This window comes from Falco peregrinus, chromosome 5 (genome assembly GCF_023634155.1).
Source record: "Falco peregrinus isolate bFalPer1 chromosome 5, bFalPer1.pri, whole genome shotgun sequence".
NCBI classification, from domain to species: Eukaryota; Metazoa; Chordata; class Aves; order Falconiformes; family Falconidae; genus Falco; species Falco peregrinus.
In genome coordinates, this window is record NC_073725.1 from 38,338,981 (window position 1) to 38,359,719 (window position 20,739).

At 41.4% G+C, this 20,739-nt stretch overlaps 1 protein-coding gene across 1 annotated transcript in view; it reads right to left on the minus strand.

Moving 5' to 3' along the window:
• The window catches only part of LOC101913232 (probable acyl-CoA dehydrogenase 6), a 90,665-nt gene that overhangs the window by 56,444 nt on the left and 13,482 nt on the right, over positions 1 to 20,739 (minus strand). Inside the window, exon 2 of the mRNA XM_055803505.1 lies at positions 17,864 to 17,984. Coding sequence (XP_055659480.1) covers positions 17,864 to 17,984 — 121 coding nt within the window. The remainder of the gene's footprint in view (positions 1 to 17,863; positions 17,985 to 20,739) is intronic.

The window sequence follows — 20,739 nt, forward strand, 5'->3', positions numbered from 1 at the left end:
CTTCGTGGTGGCACTCGTTCTTGTCTCATTCCTCTCACCCATTAATGACTTTCTCAGACACGCAGGAACTGGTTAACTCTGGGACCTTGAATTAATCTGGCTAAGCTTGGTAACATCTGCAAGTATTAAAGGAAACTTACTTAATAACATTAGGGCCCTTTTTTAGGAAACCAGCTTAAAACACACCACAGCCTCATGACCACAACTTTCAGTGCCCCCCTTGCTTCCAAGGACCCCTGCTGCAGCCCAGGTGGCATCAGTGTTACTCTATCACAGCTAAACCTCTGCCCAAACTTTAAAAGCTGTTCTGGACAAGAAAGGGGCACGGTGACATCTGCCCACCCCCAGAGCTGGCACACCCACTGGTGGCTCGGGGAGCTTCCCTTGGTTACAGAGAAGTCACAGGTGGCAGTTCCTGCACTTTAATCCAGGGTTTATTAAAGTCAGTAAGGATTCTGCCTTTAAAATCAGTGCGAGCAGGACTAGCCGCCTGTCTCACCTTCCCCTTGCTCTGCATTGCACCAGCATAGTCATAGAGATCTACAGCAGTGAAACAGGGCAAACCAACTGATCTGGTTACATGGTTCAAGGAAGCTCAAAGGCTTTATTAGAAACCAATAAGGAAAGATGTCCCAAGAAAATAAGCAAAGAGGAAGCATATTTATCACATTGCTTCCTTTTTCTCATTACAATCTCAATTTTCAAAAAACTAATATTGCAAATATGTGCCCAACTCTCATTGATGCCCAATAGGAAAAAAAGACAATAACCAACACCCAGGCTTTAACTTATATATATAAAAATATTATATATATTTCTATATATAAATAACCACATAGGTTATTTAAATAAAGGTGCTATTTGCCCCTGAACAGTTGGAAAAGCACAGGTAAGCAATATGGACACTATATCCCATTATCCGAGAGTCAACCAGTAGCCCGACTGTTCAAAGCAGTATTGCAAGAGCAAGATACAACGTTGGCATATGGTCTTCACAGAGTATCTTCCTGAAAACAAGCTTAACTGTAATCCCTCCAGCTTGGTCCTTTGCAGAGTAAGTTGTGACACACACAACCCACAAAAAAATAATAAGGCAATGTTTTGATTCTGTTTTTTATTGCCCATCTTCACAAACATGATCAGTTCAAAGCCTGTGTTGAACAAACATGGGTATTTTCATCTGGCCGTGTGCTTTAGAATGATTTCATATCATTGAGCCATTTTTTGCCCTAAATGATGCTCTGATTGGTTGCAATTTATTACTCATGAGTAAAATTGCAGCTAACTATTAAATATGCGTTTGTGGCATCCTTCAGATTCTCCAGGGTCAGCTGAAATAAAAACACCCCTGCCAAGTGATTTCACACCCTGATGTCTGAACAGCAAGATCATTTTCTAGTATGTTTCAAAAACATTCCCCATATTTCTGAAATTAAACACTCTCACAACAGAAATAACTCGACTGAAAAACATCACAGGCAAAAATAGGGAGGGAGAGGGAAGCTGAGTGGGTATGTAGGGAGATGCTAGAGGCAAGCACTTCTCTGCAAGGTTTGCCTGCTGGGGTCTTTCAAGCCTTGGACTAGTCATTCCCCCAAGATTTTCCACACAAACCATCCTGACCAGGAATCTCTGGTTTCCCACATTATTGCAGCTACCCAGACTCCTAAAATTACGGTCCAGCTTCTGGCTTTGCTCCAGACTGCCTTTGCCACCTCTGCATTTCAGCTCCCAGCTGCGATGCCTCCTCCTGGCATCTGGCTCAGGCCAGCAACGAGCTTGGGGCGGGCACCTACCAGCCACCCAGCACCACGGGCCCTGCTTACCGTGGTGGTCTCCAGACACAAGCAAAAATATTTATGACCATGTGAGAGTTTCCATCCCACTTTCATAACCCTGTAAGTGTAGCTCTTAGGTTGTTTTTTTCTGCCTTTTAAAAAAAGCCAGTGTTCCCCTGGCATACATAGAGATAAAAAGGAATCATGTAAGGGCTTGTGCAGCTCCAAAGCCAGGGATAATTGCAAAACATGAGCCTTACCTCACCACTCTGTTTCACTGCGCATTTTTCAACTGTGGCCACAGACAAATTGGTGTCTGCTATCTACATCATATTTTGATTTCTCCTCTTATTTGCTGTATTAATTTTCCTCTTTCTTTTTAAGCAATACTAAATGTAAACATAAAAGTTTGCAAAAAAATGGACTGACATTTGCATTTCCATGACATTAACTACTTGGAATCATAGAATGGTTTGGGTTGGAAGGGATCTTTTAAAGTCGTCTGGTCCAAGCCCCCTGCAGTGGGCAGGGACATCTTCAATTAGATCAGGCTGCTCAAAGCCCCATCAAACTTGACCTTGAATGTTCCCAGGGATGGGGCACCTACCACCTCTCTGGGCAACCTGTGCCAGTGTTTCACCACCTTCATTGTAAAAAGTTTCTTCCTTACATTTAGTGTTTCTTCCTTATATTTAGTCTGAATTTACTATCCTTTACTGTAAAACCATTACCTGCTGTCATATCCCTACAGGCTCTACTAAAAATTTTGTCCCCATCTTTCTTACAAGCCCCCTTTAAGTACTGACAGGCTGCAGTAAGGTGTCCCCAGGGCCTTCTCCTCTCCAGGCTGAACAACCCCAACTCTCTCAGCCTGTTCTCACAGGAGAGATGCTCCAGCCCTCTGATCATCTCCATGGCACTCCTTTGGACCCGCTCCAACAGGTCCGTGTCTTCCCTGTGCTGGGGACCCAGAGCTGGGTGCAGCGCTGCAGGTGGGGCCCCACCGGCGCGGAGTATGGGGGCAGAACCACCTCCACTGACCTGCTGGCCACGCTCCTTTGATGTGGCCCAGGGTAAAGTTGGCTTTCTGGGCTCAAAGTGAGCGCACATTGCTGGCTCATGTCTGGCTTTTCATCCCCCAGTGCCCTCAAGTCCTTCTCTGCAGGGCTGCCCTCATGCTTTGCAGCTAGTAGACAATTGGGACTTGGAGAAGAATTTGGGTGTTGTCCCATTTCACTGTTACTCACCAAGCTATGCTGTCACCAAAAATTACTGATTTCAGTCAAGCCCTTCTTTATTATTATTCAGCAGAATTTGTATTTAAATTCCTTTTACCCAAAAAACTGTTAGTATGCTCCAATAACTACCTTTAAGGATATTCCCTTGCCAGAAATTAAACTGCAGAGCTTTGTGGTTATTTCCAAGTGTTGTCAGATTAAACTTAATATTAAATTAAAAGCTGTTTCACAATGTCAAAAAGAATGTTCTGTATAATAATCTAGCTTCTGATGATAATTTTGTATAATTAATGCCACCTTTTCATGCAATCTTTTGTGTTCTGAACTTTATGCTGTACTCCCACATGGAAAATTAGATCATTGAGCATATGGAGACATTTACAGAACACAGCTCACTACTACCCATTGAATCAACGAAATACTGAAAGGAAAGGAAAATTATTTTAAAATATCAGCTCTTAACCACTATCAGTGTCTTCATTCAAAAGACAGCAAAGAGGATGATGGTAGCTAGAGATTACCACCCTTCACAGGTGCTGCTCCATCTCCACATCAGAACACCAAAAGTTTCTACTGGAGGTTTTCTCCATCTTTCATGGATGGAGATGAACCTGTTACGGCACTTGCTGGAGTGGCAGGCAAGGGGGCAGGTTCACCCCCCAAAACTACTAGTCATGCCAACATACTCACTCCCTATGCAGTTTCTTCTCACTAAATCCATCAGTGGAAGATTATTCACACCACACCAAGGGACAATTTGACCCAAATCCAGGCTGAACATTTTAAAGCCTGCATCAACAGTACTCAGCATGAGCCCTGGACAGCTTGGAAGCAGGATGGAAGACCTGATGCTGCCTCCTGATTCCCCATCACTGCAGAAGGTACAACATAGCATGTCCTTCCCCTCCACCCTCCACACTTTGCTTCACAATTTTCCTTGTAGAAACCACACTGTGCTATAGATCTAGATAACGGTCACTGCAACAGTAAAAATCTGCATTGTTAATAACCTCATATTTTAGTTTTAGAATCTTAGACATTTTGAAGTCACTTGCCTTAAACCTGGGAGCAACTAAAACCTGTTAAAGCCTCAGCAAGATCAGAGTTGGAAGATTTTGTAATTCTCTACATTTACATGCTTTATGTTTCAGACATATAGGTAAACTGCCTGAAAAATACCCTCAGAGAAAATCTGATTCATTTTGTTCCACCCTGTTTCTCTTGTTTCCAAACAGAAAACTTGCATTTTCCCTCCTTTCCCCAATTCAGAGGGCAGCGCCACAGAAACCACACAATGACCAGGTTCTGCTCTATCACAGACAGGTACAATTCTGAAATCCCTGGAGTTGCTTAGAGGTTACACAGTGCAGGGAGTCTAAGGGCCACATCAGTTCTTCTGCACATCAGTTGCACAAGCATGTTCACTGGGCATCTCCAAAACTGAGGGTTCCTTCAGTTTGAAGCACCACCAAGAACTCAGAACACCCTTTTTTGTATATTAAAGATCTGCTTGTGACTCAAAGTTGATGATCAATAATAGCATGCAAAGTTTTCAAAGACCAAAATACACATCTCTCTTCTAAGAGAGAAGAAACTGGATTCTTAGTAGCAAGAAATAAATTCAAAACTGGAATAAAATTAAATTAGCATCTTGAAAATAGTTACAAAACAAGTTTGCTGGAAGGAGCAGGCCATTTCCTGTTGAAGTGATTCCTACTTAAAGAATTTTCCTCCTGGTATCTGTTTCCTCTTGTATTCCCCTCTCTCCACATCCTCCTCTGGGACTATGGGACTTGATGACATCCAGATATGACTTGGGCAGAGACAGAGGACAGGATTCCCAACACTGTGTTTGGAAGAAGATAAGGAGAGATAGGAAGCTGCTTTTACTTGTGAGAGAATGTGGTTTATCCAGACATCTCAATAGTGTGGGGACCAGGAGTTCAGGAGAGACCTGTCCAAAGGTAGCAAATGCATCATCGTTTCTTTTACAGGTCCACCAGCCCACAGGCTCTACAAGCACAACCAGGATGTACGGTTTGCACAACTTTTCTCATGCAAAGGCACGTAAAGAGTAATACAACCTACAAAGGGGTTAGAGGATGTTTCGCGGTCAGCTCAAACTTCTCACAGAATGCGAAGATGCCAACATCTCCTCCTCCTCAGAAATGCAGCACTGCTACAAGCATCAGCTGCCATAAATACTTTTTTGGCAATGCAGAACCTGACATGGGCAGAATATGAATTAGTCTGTTACTTCCAGGAGGACAGCACACACGTGGCATGGACAAGAAAGCCACGGGAGGTTTTCAACAGCTAAGAAAAAAGAATGTATTTTTGTTACGTAAAATTATGTAAAATTACATTTTACATGGTTTCTTTTTGGTCTTCCAAACAACCCCAAGCACAGTGTCACCAGCAAGCCTCTCCTCCCTCTATGGTGCCAGAGGACCTGGCTAAAAGCAAAATAAAAAGCAATCCGAGTGTGATTTTTCTTTTTTTAATCACATGCCAAGTATGACACCAGCCTTGTGCACAGGAAGCATCTGGACACACTGGAAAGAATTTCCTGAGTCGCTGTGAGCGACAAGCTCAGCTAACAGCTGCTTTCCATCAGCAAAGAAGAGCAAATCGGTCCCGTGCTGCTTCCCTCAGAAGAAAAGGGGGGGAAACCCTCAGCATTCTATCTAAAACAAACAAACAAAGCCTTTCAAAAAGCTAGTAAAATGGATTCAGAGGCTTTTTGTTTTGGTTTGTAAACGTAAGACTTCCACAACATCAGTATTTAGCCTGAACTGCTAACACAGTTAGCTAACAGCTATGAGAAGAGAGAACTGGAAAGCAAATCCCTATTAAGAGTGTTGAAGGAGTATGTTATACTATTTATCTTCCGAAATAAAACTGAAAAGGTTATTGAGCAAGAACAAACTAAAGACCAAGTAAAGGAAACACAGCATGTTACTAGCTCAAGGAAAAGAATACGCAATGTAATCTTTAATAAGCTTTCTCCACAAAGCAAAGTCAATCTGTCTAAATTTCTCTTAAATGGCACTGGCTTCGAAGAAAAATCTACAGCAAGTAGATGATAAAAAAAGCCTCAGTTTTCTCAGCCTTCAGGACCTTAAGGTCTTCAGTAATGCCAAAAATATATGACTATAAAAGATGATTTTTCTTCCCCTTACACCCAGAATTTTCTTAGTTTGTCACAAAATACTTTTGTTATCCCTCAGTCCTTCCAAAGTAAGTTAAATCAGAAGAAACAGCAAATAGCAGTAGTTAGAGAAGTAGCATGAGGACCCACCTGAATCCTCTTAAGAGAGGAAAAAATGGAAGAAGAAAGAGGTAAGAGGCTCAGTGGGAAAACATGAGTGACAGAGGTGGCTGAAAACAACTGGTAAGATTTAGAAAAAAAAGATGGATAGTAATGACCTGTAAAAAATGCGATCATAACAATTCCAATATATGAAGAAGGAGAGAAGTGCAAAAATTAAAAGCTTCCTCTCTTGGGCTGGGGGAGGATCCTGAAAAAGTTGAAGTATCCATTGTGGTTTGGTTTTTGGGTTGTTTTGTTTGTTTGTTTGGTTTTTTTAATTACTTGAGCTTTTCTTTCCTGGCCAAATTGAGCCTGGAGTGAATCTCTTCCTGCTAGAAGTAGTTCCCCAGCCGATTATTTTCTTTCCACATGAGCCCTGGCTCTGCCATACTCCACCTGAACCCCTAGCAGCTCTGGACCAGCTGGCTGCAGCCTGATGTCATCTTCCCTCTGGTGCTCCACCAGCATGTGGAGAAGGCTCTGACAGGGTGTCAGGGGTCACCACATAGCTCTCAAGCAGGTAAAAGCACTCAACCCTCTCTATCATAGCCCTGCAGCTGCAAAGCTCCCCATGGGTCAACAAGTGAAGAGAAAAGTTTCAGTCAAGAAGACTGGCTTCCTCCAGAGCTCTTCAGGGATGTGTGCCATCCTCCCCAGCTACACAGTGGTACCCATGCTGTCCAACCACAGCACCAGGCATCTCAGTGAAGCACCAGACTCCATCCAGAAAAGCACAAACCACCCCCAGGCAGCGTCTGGCATAACCAAAGGCTGAACTCTGCTCTCAAGCAGGGTGAGATGACTATCATTCTATACCACATCTCAGTCCAGAGCATTACTAGTGTCATGAGATAAAGTCCAGATTTCTGGCATAAAACTACAACCTCTGGCTGGGACTAAAGCTCTGATCCACCTACTTGCTACTATCCACCTACATGCTCCTTTACCCATGCCAGACTTCGACGTCAGCACACAGAGCAGTGCTAGATGTGCTATTCAGAGGGGTATTAGTGAGCCAGTAGAGGCCGCAGAGTATAAGAAGCTGTGAAATGGTGCATCCACCAGCTGATGATCAGAAATACAATTACTCTCTCTGAAGTACGCTATGGATGGTCCCACCATCTATAAAACCATAATAGCTTCTGGTTTCCTATTAAACTGTGCTTCTTGTGATTTCTGTGGGATGAATTCTACAGGTTATACATCATGTAAAAAGAAAAAAAAATTCCTTATTATTCACTGATCTTCCACTCCACTGAAAGATCCCAGTTCTTGAATAATAAAGCGGAGGTGAGCGTAACAGTGTCATTCATCTCCTCCAATGTACAGAATAGGAAGCAGAAGAAATGCTGAGAGAAGTCACCTTCAGAGATTTTTAAACCACTTAATGACACCATAAAAAACTCAAATACCTGCCCCTCTGATGCTCGTTCAAGGAAATTTCCCATGATTTCCGTCCTTTGTTTCCCCATTCAGCTGTACAAGTGAAGCTAGTTCATAAATGCTTGAGGTTCTGAGCAAGTGCACATACTCTGCCAGCTTCATAGGCTCGAGGAAAGTGTGCATACACAGGTCATGGTGTTTCACAGGTCCTACGCTAAGAATGTCCCTGCCCTCCTCCAGAGCCACGCTGTGTTCCTGGCTCCTGTTTTCCAGCACTGAAGACATTTCCCAGAGCAGACAACACCACAGAGAGGGTTTGTGGTCTTATGGGAAACAAAAGCTATTGCACTAGAGATGACTGGGAAACAGCTCTCCTGGGCTGTGCCAGGAAAGGCAGAAAGGTAACAAACAGGCACGCTCTTCAGGAAATACCAGTCCTGCAAGAAACGCTTAGTCTGTCCCAAATCGTCTCCCACACATCTGCTTGAGAAGCAAAACAAAATAAAAACAAATAAATATTTGACACTGATGTCCGATTTCAAAATCTGATTCTGTAAAATGGCAAAGTGGTATGAAATGTCAGTGTATGTTTCCTTATCACACTGTCCTTCACAGTTGGCCAACACTTCAAATACTTTTCAACTCTCTGCATTCCAAAAAGGCTCCAAACTCTTTATGTTACTGAAAAACAACTCGAAAATTAAGGTATTTAAAAGATTTCCTGAGTGAACAGAGAGAAAATAATAAAAAAAATGTTTTAATTTAAACTTCCTTTTCATGATTTCTTTTAAACTGGCACAGACTTTTCCTATTTTCTGCTTTCTTCTCTTTGAACAGGGTGAAGCTGTATTGCGTCCAGATGATCATGACTTTGAAATGACAGCACAAAATGAAACACACCTGGAATAAAAGTGTTAAACAGATCTTCACACCCTCTCATGGCTTCTTGCCCCTGTCTCCTCCTGAAACCCATTATCCCATGCCCCTCCCCAGCCTCTGCCCCACAAAACTTCTGACGTGTCTCAATGTCTCCACCAACAAGGTCAGCTGCAAAATAAATGAGATGGGGACTGAGATGGCACCACACCACAGAGGCAGGACTGCAACAAACTCTGCACGCCAGTCCTGCTCAGTGCTCCTGCCACCCCTAAAGGCTGATACTGTTTCACAGAGCCTCAGGGTTGTGGTATTTTCCCATCCTTCCTTTTTACATCTCATTTTGCACCCATTCCCCATGGAGACTGCAGTGACACCCGGTACAGTTTACCCTGAATGTTAACTGTGTGCATTTCTACTTAAAGATGATCTCTGCATCATCCTTCAAAAAATGTAGGAGACCAGATAAACAAAACCCACGGAGATTACTACATAAAATTTCCAGTAAGTTGATGCTAGTCTGCAGAGAGCATCTTACCTCAGGAGGACTTCAAACCAAACCAAACCCCCAATCAAACAAACAAAAAAACCCCACCAAACCCCAAAAAACCAATCCCCCAGCAGCTTCAAAAAGGCACATTTGCTTATAATATTTTTGCATCCTAAGTGATGCACACAAAAGGAAAATCTGAAAAACTTGAGCAAAAATAATTTCCTTCGCTTTCATTCAAAATTCTAAGAAAAATAGCTATTAATTCATCATATCTTATCAATGTCCTCTCTCTATTGGATTACAGTTTGTGTAAATTACAATGTTTGTGCTGTTCTCCATGGACATTATAGACGACATATGAAAAAAACAGCTGATGTGTGAGTACCTGACATCAAGTGGCAACCAGTGCACAGCCACAACTACTTCACTTACCAGAGCATATCATGCAGTCTTTGAGGTGCGTACCACTATGACACAGGGGTAAACAATGAAATCAAAGCAGACCCAAAAGCAGTATAAACATGAACCCCATGTCACATAACTAGATATAGTAAACTTCTGGGTTTGTTGGGAAATGGTGATACCTATTCCACACAATACAGCAGCATTGTTAAATTAAAATTAAATATTTTAATAATAATTATATAATTATATATAATTAATTATATAATTATATAAAAATAATTAATTAAAATTAAGATTAAAAAATAAACTTAAAGCACTGCAGTTTCGGTTCTGTGCATCTTTACCTCACTCGTTCAAGTCCATCCAATGAGAAAGCCACAAATGGCCAGCTCTAACCCTACCTAAGTAGACCCAAAGAGACAAATTCCTTATATTGCTACCCTTTGCTGACAGCTTTTTCTTACCATGTAGCATACAAAGCTGTGTATGTTGTAGGTGTTACTTATCCTGTAAACAAGTTGCCTGTCACATGCAGATTAACAAATACTGCGTCCGTGCCTCTGCCTGTCCTCCTTTCTGGGATAAATGCCAAAAAGCAGTAGTGCTATCCCCCAGGAGTCCAATTCATGGGAGGGAAAGCCCTACACTCGTGTTGCAAGGGTAACAACAAGATTCACAAAGGTGGCTGCAGTGTTAGCCACCTGTCAGAAAAGGAGAAAGATATTGCTAAGACCTGTTTTTCACTTGTATGAAAAGGCACTTCACTGGCACGGGGACTTCTAAACCTCCTTACAGATGCTGGAGTGACTAAGGGCTTACACAAGATCTCCAGGGATTAGGTTATTAATGATGCTTATGGTTTTGCATGAACTGGGTCACTAGGGATTAGAAATGTTAGATCAGAATAGAACCAGAACTAAACACATTCCTTGTCTTTTTTTCCCCCCTTTCATTTCTTCTTATTCAGCTACACATGCTCAGGTTTGCACAGCCTAGAGACCAGCTTCTTACCTTGCTCAAATGCTGGGAACAGAAACACTTCCCTAAAAACAACACAATTTTACTGCAATCTTGTTACTTCTCTCTTCAAGCCAGATGTCATTCAAAGTTTGTGATTTGGTTATCAACCTATGGCATCTGCAAGTGTTGACAAGTCCACAGCTCTTCAGATATTTCTCCTGTCAACTTCGGAATGACTGTTTCACAATATTTTTGCCCATTTTAGCCCCAGGAAAGAAATCAGCCTTCACTCCCAGCAGTTAATAATGCAATAGTGAGTGGATAAAAGTGAATCAAGCCTACATTTCACAAAGATAATTTTTCCACGCTCACCACACCTGTGTACTGACATGTCTCAGCATAAAAGGTGCATTTTATACCTTTCAGAAAGCTTCCAGATTATGCCATCCAGGTATACGACAGATGTCAAGAACCTAGCAACAAACTTTTGAAACTGGGAAAAGACAGTTATGTGTAAATTATAGAGACTTATAATACCAAAGTTATTTTAGCATAAATTCATTAATTGGCCCAAGCTTTCTCAAGAGTCAGTCTTAACATTTGATCCACAGAAGGATGAACTCAACTCCTTTAATGGAAACTCCCAAACAGTATGTCTTTCTTGATAATGTCTCAACCCATATATTCTTCTCAGATGTTATAAAATTTCATATTTTTTTAATCTATTCAGCTATTCTTTTTAGTGTGCACTACTTTCTTATTCACAGTTCTAAAATTAAGAACACCAGATTTTTGGCAGATTTGGCTCTTCAAAACCCCCCAAACACAACCATTTTCTACAAAACTGGAAATTGAAGTTACATACAGAGACCTTCAGAAGCACGGGAACAGGAGGAAAACAAAAACAAGAATACCCCACACAACCACAGAACACAGAAGTCACTAAAGTTAAGCATTCCACTCAATCTAACAGTGTTTGGTGCACAGCTGCTGAAACAGATCAGCCTCCAAAGAAATGATCACAAGATACTACTAAGAGTCTTGATTGCTTCTTCTGGTGTTTTGTCATGATGTTATGTTGAGAAATACCATCTGGCTTTTGGCCCAGTTCAGTGCCAACTAGACAAGTTAGTTCTTTCCCACCGGTTATCTCTGGCTCCTGATTCTGCACCTGGACCTCAAAGCAGGATGCGGATCCTCCTCTCATGTTTCTACAGAAGTAAGGAAACTATTATTGTTGCAACTTCAGCATTAGCGAGAAAACTCTAGCTAGTGATGAGATTCATCTGTCCTAAAGCTTGAGGCATTAGTACATAAAAATGGCATAACCAGTTAGGCAGTAGATAGGACCACAGTTTGGATTCTGGAAAACAAGGTTCTCATTCTGACGCTCCATTTCAGTGTGACCTTCCAACAACGTCAGAACTGTACCTTTACTTTTCCCTCCCTGGCTTTTCCGGACTGCGTTCCCCTACAGACACATACTTGATATGTGAGTCCATACAGCTTTGTACAACCTTGAGACCTCATCAACAAGCCTCATATAAAGCACTCAAGTTGGTGCACACTTAGCCTAAGGCCAAGTACAAGAGAGAAGGATGGACTCTCTTGCACCAGTTGGAGCACAACCCTGCACATAGTGCAGAACCGGGACGGAACGACGACAGCTGCTTTGCAACTGTCTCTTACCTACAAAAGGAGACTAAGTGCTCCTAGTCAGCTTCATGATGTGGATGTGCCAGTTTATGCAAAGCGTGTGATACACAGAAGTGAATTTGGCACAGCAGACACACCATGAGAGCGCTGTGTGTCAAAGAGCTTAAGTGCTGAATTGCATGTACGTAGCTGAACATTTGTTCCTAGTTAGATAGTTCTAACTCCTTCCAGGAAAAGAGCATTTTTAATTTCTTTCTCAATACTATTTTGACATAACCTGTAACAACCAGTTGTACACGTACCAGATTCCAGAAAATTGTAGTATGGCCCTAAGGTATTGGTACATGCACACCTGAACTGGATGAGTTACTGCTGCATTACAAGTCACAAGTGTGAGGATTTGCTTTACCTCGAGTTCAAAAGCAGAATCCCAGGAACTAATCCGATCCCTCTACCAACAACACATTTAAAGGAAGATTATTTCTTCCACAAAGACTGTATGTCCTTCAGTAAGTCTGTTCTTTGCTGCATGTCTCTACAAAACCGCTGTCAATAGCTGAACAAGCTATTCCCAGAGGTACTGCTGCACTTACTAAGCAGCCACAAAGAATGAAGCACTCACGTTTCTAGGTCATGTACAGTCAAGAAAAGCCAAAGACGAACTCAAGTGTTCATTTCCTTATCTGATCAGAAATATCTGATGATCTGTGAAATGCAGCAAACAAACTGTCTCCCCCTTACCATTTTCAATTGCATTTCATCCTGCACTTGCAAAATGCTAGACGGGACCTGAATTGTTAGCATTTCACAAGAGGGGAGGGGAAAAAAGTCTCAGCCACACAGAATTTATATGTACACACACAGAACCCTGTTCTCCTGAGATTTCAATTCAATCCACCAAACTAAGAAGGTCAGATAAGCACCTGAAATTTCTTATACTTATCTGATCAAGGTCTCCAAAGCCCTGCCATCCATCACTAATTTTGTCATCAATATGATTCAAATAAAGCAATGACTGATTTTGGTCTATGTTTTTTAGAGCCTTATCAAAATTATTTCTTGATTGCAAACCAGGTATACCTCATAGCTGGTAAACATTTAAGAGTGCTGATGTACTGGCTCATTGGTAACTGAAAACATGGTACCATGGCTTTTCTCACAAACTTCTAGAGCGCAACTATAATTAACTGCTATTGTGCTCCTTTGTAAGTGAGAAAAAGATCAAGCAATTAGTCCAGCTGCCTATGCTTAAATCTACTAAACCAAGCACAAGCATTGCAGCTGGTCCACTCCTGCCATACAGAAATGGGTTTGTGCGAATGAATTCTCTTCTGACAAATATATTCCTTTTAGCTTCTATCCATAGATACACCTGAAAAAGTTTGTTTCACCTACTCTCTTAGAGGCCATAAAACCCTGTTTCACCTGAATTAGTGAGTCCCTTTCTAGTGACACAATTCACAGCTCCTCCTAGGTCCTTCTTTTGCTCATTCCATATAATAACAAGGCTTAGTACTACAGAAAGGGAAAAAGGAAAAAAAAAGAAAGAACCTCACACACTCCTTCCAAGTGACTCTCCACTACCAAACTCTCACAAGCTCTCGTCTTACAAGAGAAATGTGTACTCGTGAAAAAAACAATAAAGCCATAACCTTAGAGGACAGTCTAGATCTATATTCCCACATTCAACACACAGACACTTGCAATAAACAGACTTTCTTAAGGAAAGATATTGCATCATTTTCCAACTGCAGTGCAATCAATCATTTGAAACATTTGTTTTGTTTTATCAGATGCTCATCTGTCTCAAGTGACAAAAACATACTGCTTGCTTGCTTGCTTTCTGCAGTCCCATATCCAGCATATATCCCAGCAGCAGGGGAAGGAGACAGCATAAAACTATACCTTCCCATCCACGCACAAGTCTTACCACATAGTTTCGTGATTTTCCCAAAATATTTAAGAACATTTTTCTGCCAGAGCACTGCTAAGTGTTTGACAAGAATAAATGAAGGCTACTATTTGGACATACCTGTCATACTTACACATTCTGCCAATTATTCCTACAGGACTGCCAGTGAAAACACTACTGAAATACACAGTGGTCATCATCATTGCCCATGTCTCACAGTGATGCTATGTGAAAATACAGGACAGCAGACACTGCTGTCTTACAAACCTTTATCTTCCCTCCTCTTTGCTTTCTCTGAGCCTTTACAGGAGGATTTATGTACTTTTGCATCAGCTGATAAAAAGAACTTTTAATCATCTGTGCCAGCATATGCCCACATATAACAGTACATTTTGATCTGTGTCTTTGGCAACACATCCTAAAAATTAGCAACAGCCAAGGCTTTGATTCATAAACCGTAAGATCACACACAACCACACAGATCTTTTCAGCTTTTACTCTAATATTTAATCTGTACATTAAAAACACACCAAAGAGCATGCCTTGCCCACTTAGTAATTCAGACAATGGCCAACTACCAAGACTGTTCAAATTATTTTTGCTGCCTACCCTAATATTTTCTGCCCTTAATTTTGGGACTGTCAGTACCTCAATAGCCCAGAAACTTTATAATTTAAGGAGAAACACACAGTAAACATAAATGAAGAGTAAAAAGTATATGGAGATGTTGTTTTTTTCCCTCAGACTAAGTACTTCAGGCTGAACTGAGTGATTCTGTGAAACACATTTTGCGTACAGCATAAATACACTTTCTATGCATAAATTATGTTCAGTTTTTCAGCATGTATTTTATTAGTAGGGAGAATTCCCTAATATAACAGAACACCACAGACTTTTTCCCAGGGAAAACCTGCGCATGCACTATTATTGAGTCATGTAAATAATACTAGAGCAGAGAAATGGTTCAAAGAGAAGATTCTTTCTCTGGCAGAGGACTGACCAGACAGTGTAGTCTGTTAAATCCACTGATCATCTTAAGGATTCTCCAGTTACAGATGCATGTGGGCCTTGCCCACGTCTTTACAGAACCCCTCCAACTACCACCCTGAGCTACTGTACTATAGCCAATACTCACTACGTAGGTAAACAACTGTGAAAAATTATACAGGAAAAACCTTCACAAAATTGTAGCCCACGACTACATATGGTGGGTATTGATGGAGCTTTTGCAGTACAAATAGTGCCCCAAATCACTTCTCCACACAGAGAAAGTTTCCAGCGATAAGGGACACATGTGAGGCATGTTCTTTTAAAAACTTGACTCCCATTAAGCAGCTCATTGTTCATAAAGGGAATAGTGTTTACACAGGAAAAAGCCCAGTTTCAACAAATCTGAAATCCAACAGATGTTTCCTTCTGTCTAAGCAAAACAAGTTTGTGACCCATTTCTGCCAAATCAGAAAGCTTCAAAATTAATTCTACAGGGAAAAAAAGCCTGTACTTAACAGAACGATCTCAGGAAAAAAAAATCAGGAAAAATTATATTTCAAAATTGCAGCTGCTACTAAAGTGAATTAACTTGGAAAATGCAGTTGTCTTTAAAGAGAATGCTTTATGATCTGGGTTTGAAGGGCTACAACATGATAAATATAATTTGGGTTTGTGCTGGAAAGAGAAAGTAGAACAGGTTGTTACTCACACGGTTCTGTGCCACAATTGCTCTCCTCAAATCAGTTTAACCTCTCTTTTCCAGACCTGCCCAGCATCCCTCCAAAGTGCCCGCCCAGCTGCTCGTGGCTTCCTCAGATCTCTCAAGACCTCTCTTCCTCTGCACACAGGAGTTAAATAATAGAAGTGGCTGAGCAGGGTATAAAAGGTATATCTCTTAATTTTATTTTTAATTCTACTACCAGTAGACACTAATCATAAAGCAAGCAAAAGCACTATGTAGAAGTGTAAAAGATACACAACTTCAGGCTTTGCCAAAGTCCTGCTGTTGAGACTGCACTGCTACACACCTGATGGTTTCACTTACCATCACAAGAAAGTTTCAGGACTTTCAGGGTATACCTGATGGTATTATATGATTACAGAGCAAAGCTGGATCTGCTAACATTCTGCTGCACAAATGAATGCTGCGAAGGCAGCATCTTCCAGGGAGCTGGTGCGTTTCCTGTAACCAGCAATACCTTGCTCCAGAAGATGAACAAAGATGGACCATGTCCTGCTGAGAATTTTATCCAGTTTCTTACAGCTTTTATAAAATGCAGTTGCAGAGGCCCAACAAATTAGATTAACAGCTATATACAAGTGTCAAAGCCAAAGCTAAAATATTCTTAATCATGAGTATGACAAGCGTAGTCAGTGCATGCAATCTCCTGCACCCAAATTTGCCTCCACAAGTCCCTTTTTCACTAGATTTCACTCCAGTTAGTTCTTGTCCTGGCTATAACTGTGAGCATTATACAAAGTTCCCACCTCCACAACGTTTTATGTGCAGCATGCTCAGCCCTGAGGTTCCTTACCCCAGCCGTGGCCTCTGCATGTCCTGAGATGAGTATAACAAGACGGGGCTACAATCTGGCAGCAATGCAACACACCGTTATTACAACCAACACGAATATTAGCAGTGTGAAGGAGACCCCACGGAGACACATTTCAAATCTGCCTATCAAACAATAATAACTGAAAGCAGAGGTGGTTTTCTCTCTCCCCCAGTAATCCTATTTGTCCTTTAAATAGATCTTAAGTATAATCTCAAACTGACAGCATTTTTGTACAGAAATACCAGCTCAGACCTAATTGGATTTGTCAGACAATCACAGCTAAATAGTTCTGCGAGCTCCAACAGCTGAACAGCTACAGAAAAAAACTTCCATGATGGAATGTATAAGAATATGAAAGTTCATTTCAAGAGGAAAAATTTCCTCTGAAAGTGGTAAAAAACCATAAGTTGTTCCACAGTTCAAACCCCGTCTCTTAGCAATATAAGGATGTGGTGTGGCGTAGCTAGGGGTTGTGTGAGCTGCTCCATGTAGAGGATTACTTGCAGTTAACCACCCAAACATTGTTACTTCAGGCTTCTCTAATTGCTACAATTGCTAAAGGTTTGCCAATGCAAATTTGCTTTGTTTGAGGTTTTTTAACCATGAGTAATAAAATGGGGGCAAAAGAAACCAGAGAATTCTGAAAGGAACACATAACAGTAGCATTTGAAAAGAAAACAAGTATACATTACATCACATACAAACAAAAACAATAGGGGAATATGTATTTTAGCTGAAGAGCAGAAATACCTCCTACTCCTCTGGAATTCTTGACTTTTTTCCTCACCAATATATATATATGTACACATGAAACTTGCTCTGTATGTATCATATACATATATCTGCTGTGTGTATCATCAGCTTCTTGTTCTTACACGCTTCTTTGGGCTGGAATAGTGCATTTCAAAGACAGTCTAGGATATAATGGCCTAAAATCCAAACAAACCTCATCCTCCAAACGGCAAGGCAGAATACATTATGATGATGCAGAGGTTACAGGTTAAGGAAGTATCATAGGCCAAATCTTACAACACTTCCAATACCTTCAAATTGTGGTTTCTTTAATGAAGATTTAGATTACTCCATATTTCACATTTATAATTAGGAGAATATCAACTTGAACACTCCGTGACACTGTTTCTCTATTTGCACAATTGGTAACCAGCACACCTGTACTGATGAATGTAACTAAACTTCACAATTAATTCCAAACCATGCCCCACCTGGGACAAAAGTGATTTGAGATAATGTAAAGAGTTTATCACCATCAACATCAAGACTGAGGAGTTATACACTCTCCTACCTGTTGGCTTATCCACACCAAGGAATCCAGCCTGTCCCAGGGTTTTAAATACTTTATGTGCTGGGAACTGACCTTCTTCTTCCCACTTGTCCACAAAGGGATTAATTTCCTTATCGATGATCTAGATTTGAAAAATAAATTTTAAAAGTTATTAACACAGACATTCATACAGAAGCATATTTTACTACTTCTGCTTAAAAACTTTAATTTAAAAAGAAAAAAAAATACAGGGAAAATTTTGAAAGCACATTAATTTTCTTTCTTCCTGTTGAATGTCCTTATTCTCCACCCACCCACAACTATTACAACAGATGCAACAAGGCAAATACAAGTAATTCTTTTAGCAATTACAACTACTACAACAGGAAGTCATCAGAGCCGGTTTAAGCCTCTCCAGGACCTATGAAAACAGCAGTTTCCCCTCACCACTTGTTACCTTTTGCAAACAGTTTCTAGGAAGTGATAGGAAGGGAAACCTGGATTATTCTCAGAGGGATCTTGACACAGAAGGTTGATGATCTGTTCACGATGACCACATAGTACGCAAGACAGGCAAGCAGGAGAGACCGCATTTCCCCTGCCTTTCCCTGAAGGGCTCGCAAGGATGTCAGTGCTGTTCAGGGCACTTGTGTCCAGTCTGCATTTAGACCTCCCTAGGATACGGCAAATCTCGTCTTCTTACAGGTTTTATAGTATTTCCAAGCCTAGTCCCTGGGCGACTGTCAACTGGGCTATTGCTGCACATTTTCCAAAAGTCAGTGTCCTCAGCTGCCTGGCTACTGCCCTTGCTCTGTCCAGGCTGCTGTCTGCCCTTCCAGCTGTTGCAAGCAAAACACATCTGGAATACAGCCACAACATTCAGTAACACTTTTAGGTTTCAGAGCACAAGGGTTGGACGTCTCGCCCCACAGAGTCCCAGATTTCCATGGCTATGGGAAAGCAGCAAAATGGGTGACCTGCAGCTTTGCAGCTGACCTCTAATCCCAGCAGTAACTCCTGACCAGAGTTGGCTCCATGCCAAACAGCCCTATGCCATGGGGTGCACGGGGCGTTCGTGCTTCTGCCACCTCACACTTGCTCCTGCCAACCTGTCACAAGGCAGATGTGGTGTCAGTAGCTCTCAAAAGGAGTCAGTTGCACAGCACCCACCTCTGCCCACCTCCCCGAGCAAAGCAGGGGCTGGCACAGGCTGCTTCTGCCATTCTGCCGACTGCACCCCGCACCCGGGTCAGCAGGCACAAGGGGGTCCACATGTGAAACAAAAAGTCACTGTCCTTCCCCCAAGCCAAACCTTACCAAAACAAACAGCAATTCCCAACAGAAAGGTAACGCCCTTTAATCAGTGACCGCAATTTTACTGCTACACTGTTTCACAAAGAGAGAATTTATTATTTTAGAACTTGTGCCTCTTCGTCTTTTCTCCACAGTAAATAAACAAGTCCTGTAGCGCTAACTGTTCCTTGACCTGGAAATAAACCCCTCTCCCTCCCAAACTGCTGTGCTCGTGAGACCCTGCAGAGCCTTCTTCTGAACTATCTATTTATTGCGCATTCTTCGGAGAATTTCAGCCCATATATGGCTGCTTTCTGCTTCCCAGTCAGCCACAGAAATAAGGATACTTCACTATTGGTAACAGAAAAATCACTTTTTCACTTTTCTCACCAAATTCTAAGAAATGTACGTACTGAATGTTCAACTCATTCATTAATTATCATCTCTCTTCATCTCTTATGCTGAATAACCTAGGCCTCCTGATCAATAGCAACAAAATACTCACCAGGACACTATCTAGGAGAGCCCACATGTAACTTCACTACTGCCACAGCCTAGATGCTCAGATTCTAGGACGCTGGCCCTCAATGTTGAGTTACAAATGGTGAAACGCCTTTTGATTTTTTGTAATAATACCTGGCAATGTTAATGGATAACATCCAGCAAAGTGCCAGAAGCAGGTTATGAAGCACATACAGAAAGTTATCTCAGTGTTTTAATGGATTCTGGCAAAAGTATGAAGTGAATGTACTAACAGAGTTTTGTGCTTGTTATGGTTGGTACTAGGCCAAGTGTTTCACAGCCCACATACAAAGCTACCTTTGAAGTCAAACTAAGTCAGAAGAATGACTAAGGCATAACAGAAGTTATTTTACATCATTTCTGCAGATTATCACCTGCTTGCTCCTGTGCCTTTGAGTAAAACTCAAATTGTTTGACAGAGCTGAGGTTTAATTATTCCCAGGTGAAGTTTGCCGTGTTGAGTAAAACAAGATCTCCCTTGCATGACGCAACAAAAAAAGCCAAAGACAACCTCACTGCTCAGACCACTAACGGTGCATGTCTCTAAGTTCAAGAAGAATTACTATCACAGCCCAGATACTGATATCCACAGATTTTTTCTTAGCCATTGGACCATCCACTTTAAACCGTATTTTTGCAAAGAAATTAAATAAGTCCTATCAAAAGCTTTTACACTTTAGACACAAATAGTTCGTATAAATCACACATGCTACTCACACTCATAAGGGCAGCTGGGGGAACAGCTCCCCTTGTACTGCCACATACAAATATAAACCACATTACCAGAGAACTGCAGTACCGGTCACCTGGCTGATGCTTTGGTACTGATTATTGGATATTACCATCCCTTCATATAAAAGTAAACTGAAACAGAGAGATGTATTTTGAAAGGTCAAGCCAGCAATGACTGAAGGAACACAAGCAGTTACACAACATTTGCTTAAAACATTGCTAATAACAGGTTTATTTCAATGCAGGTGAAATAATGCTGTGTACCTAACCATTTGATTTGCCCTTTTCCTTGGCTTTGGCGATTTGCTCACATCTGTGCCTCCAGAGAAATATTTCACACTTGAATTACT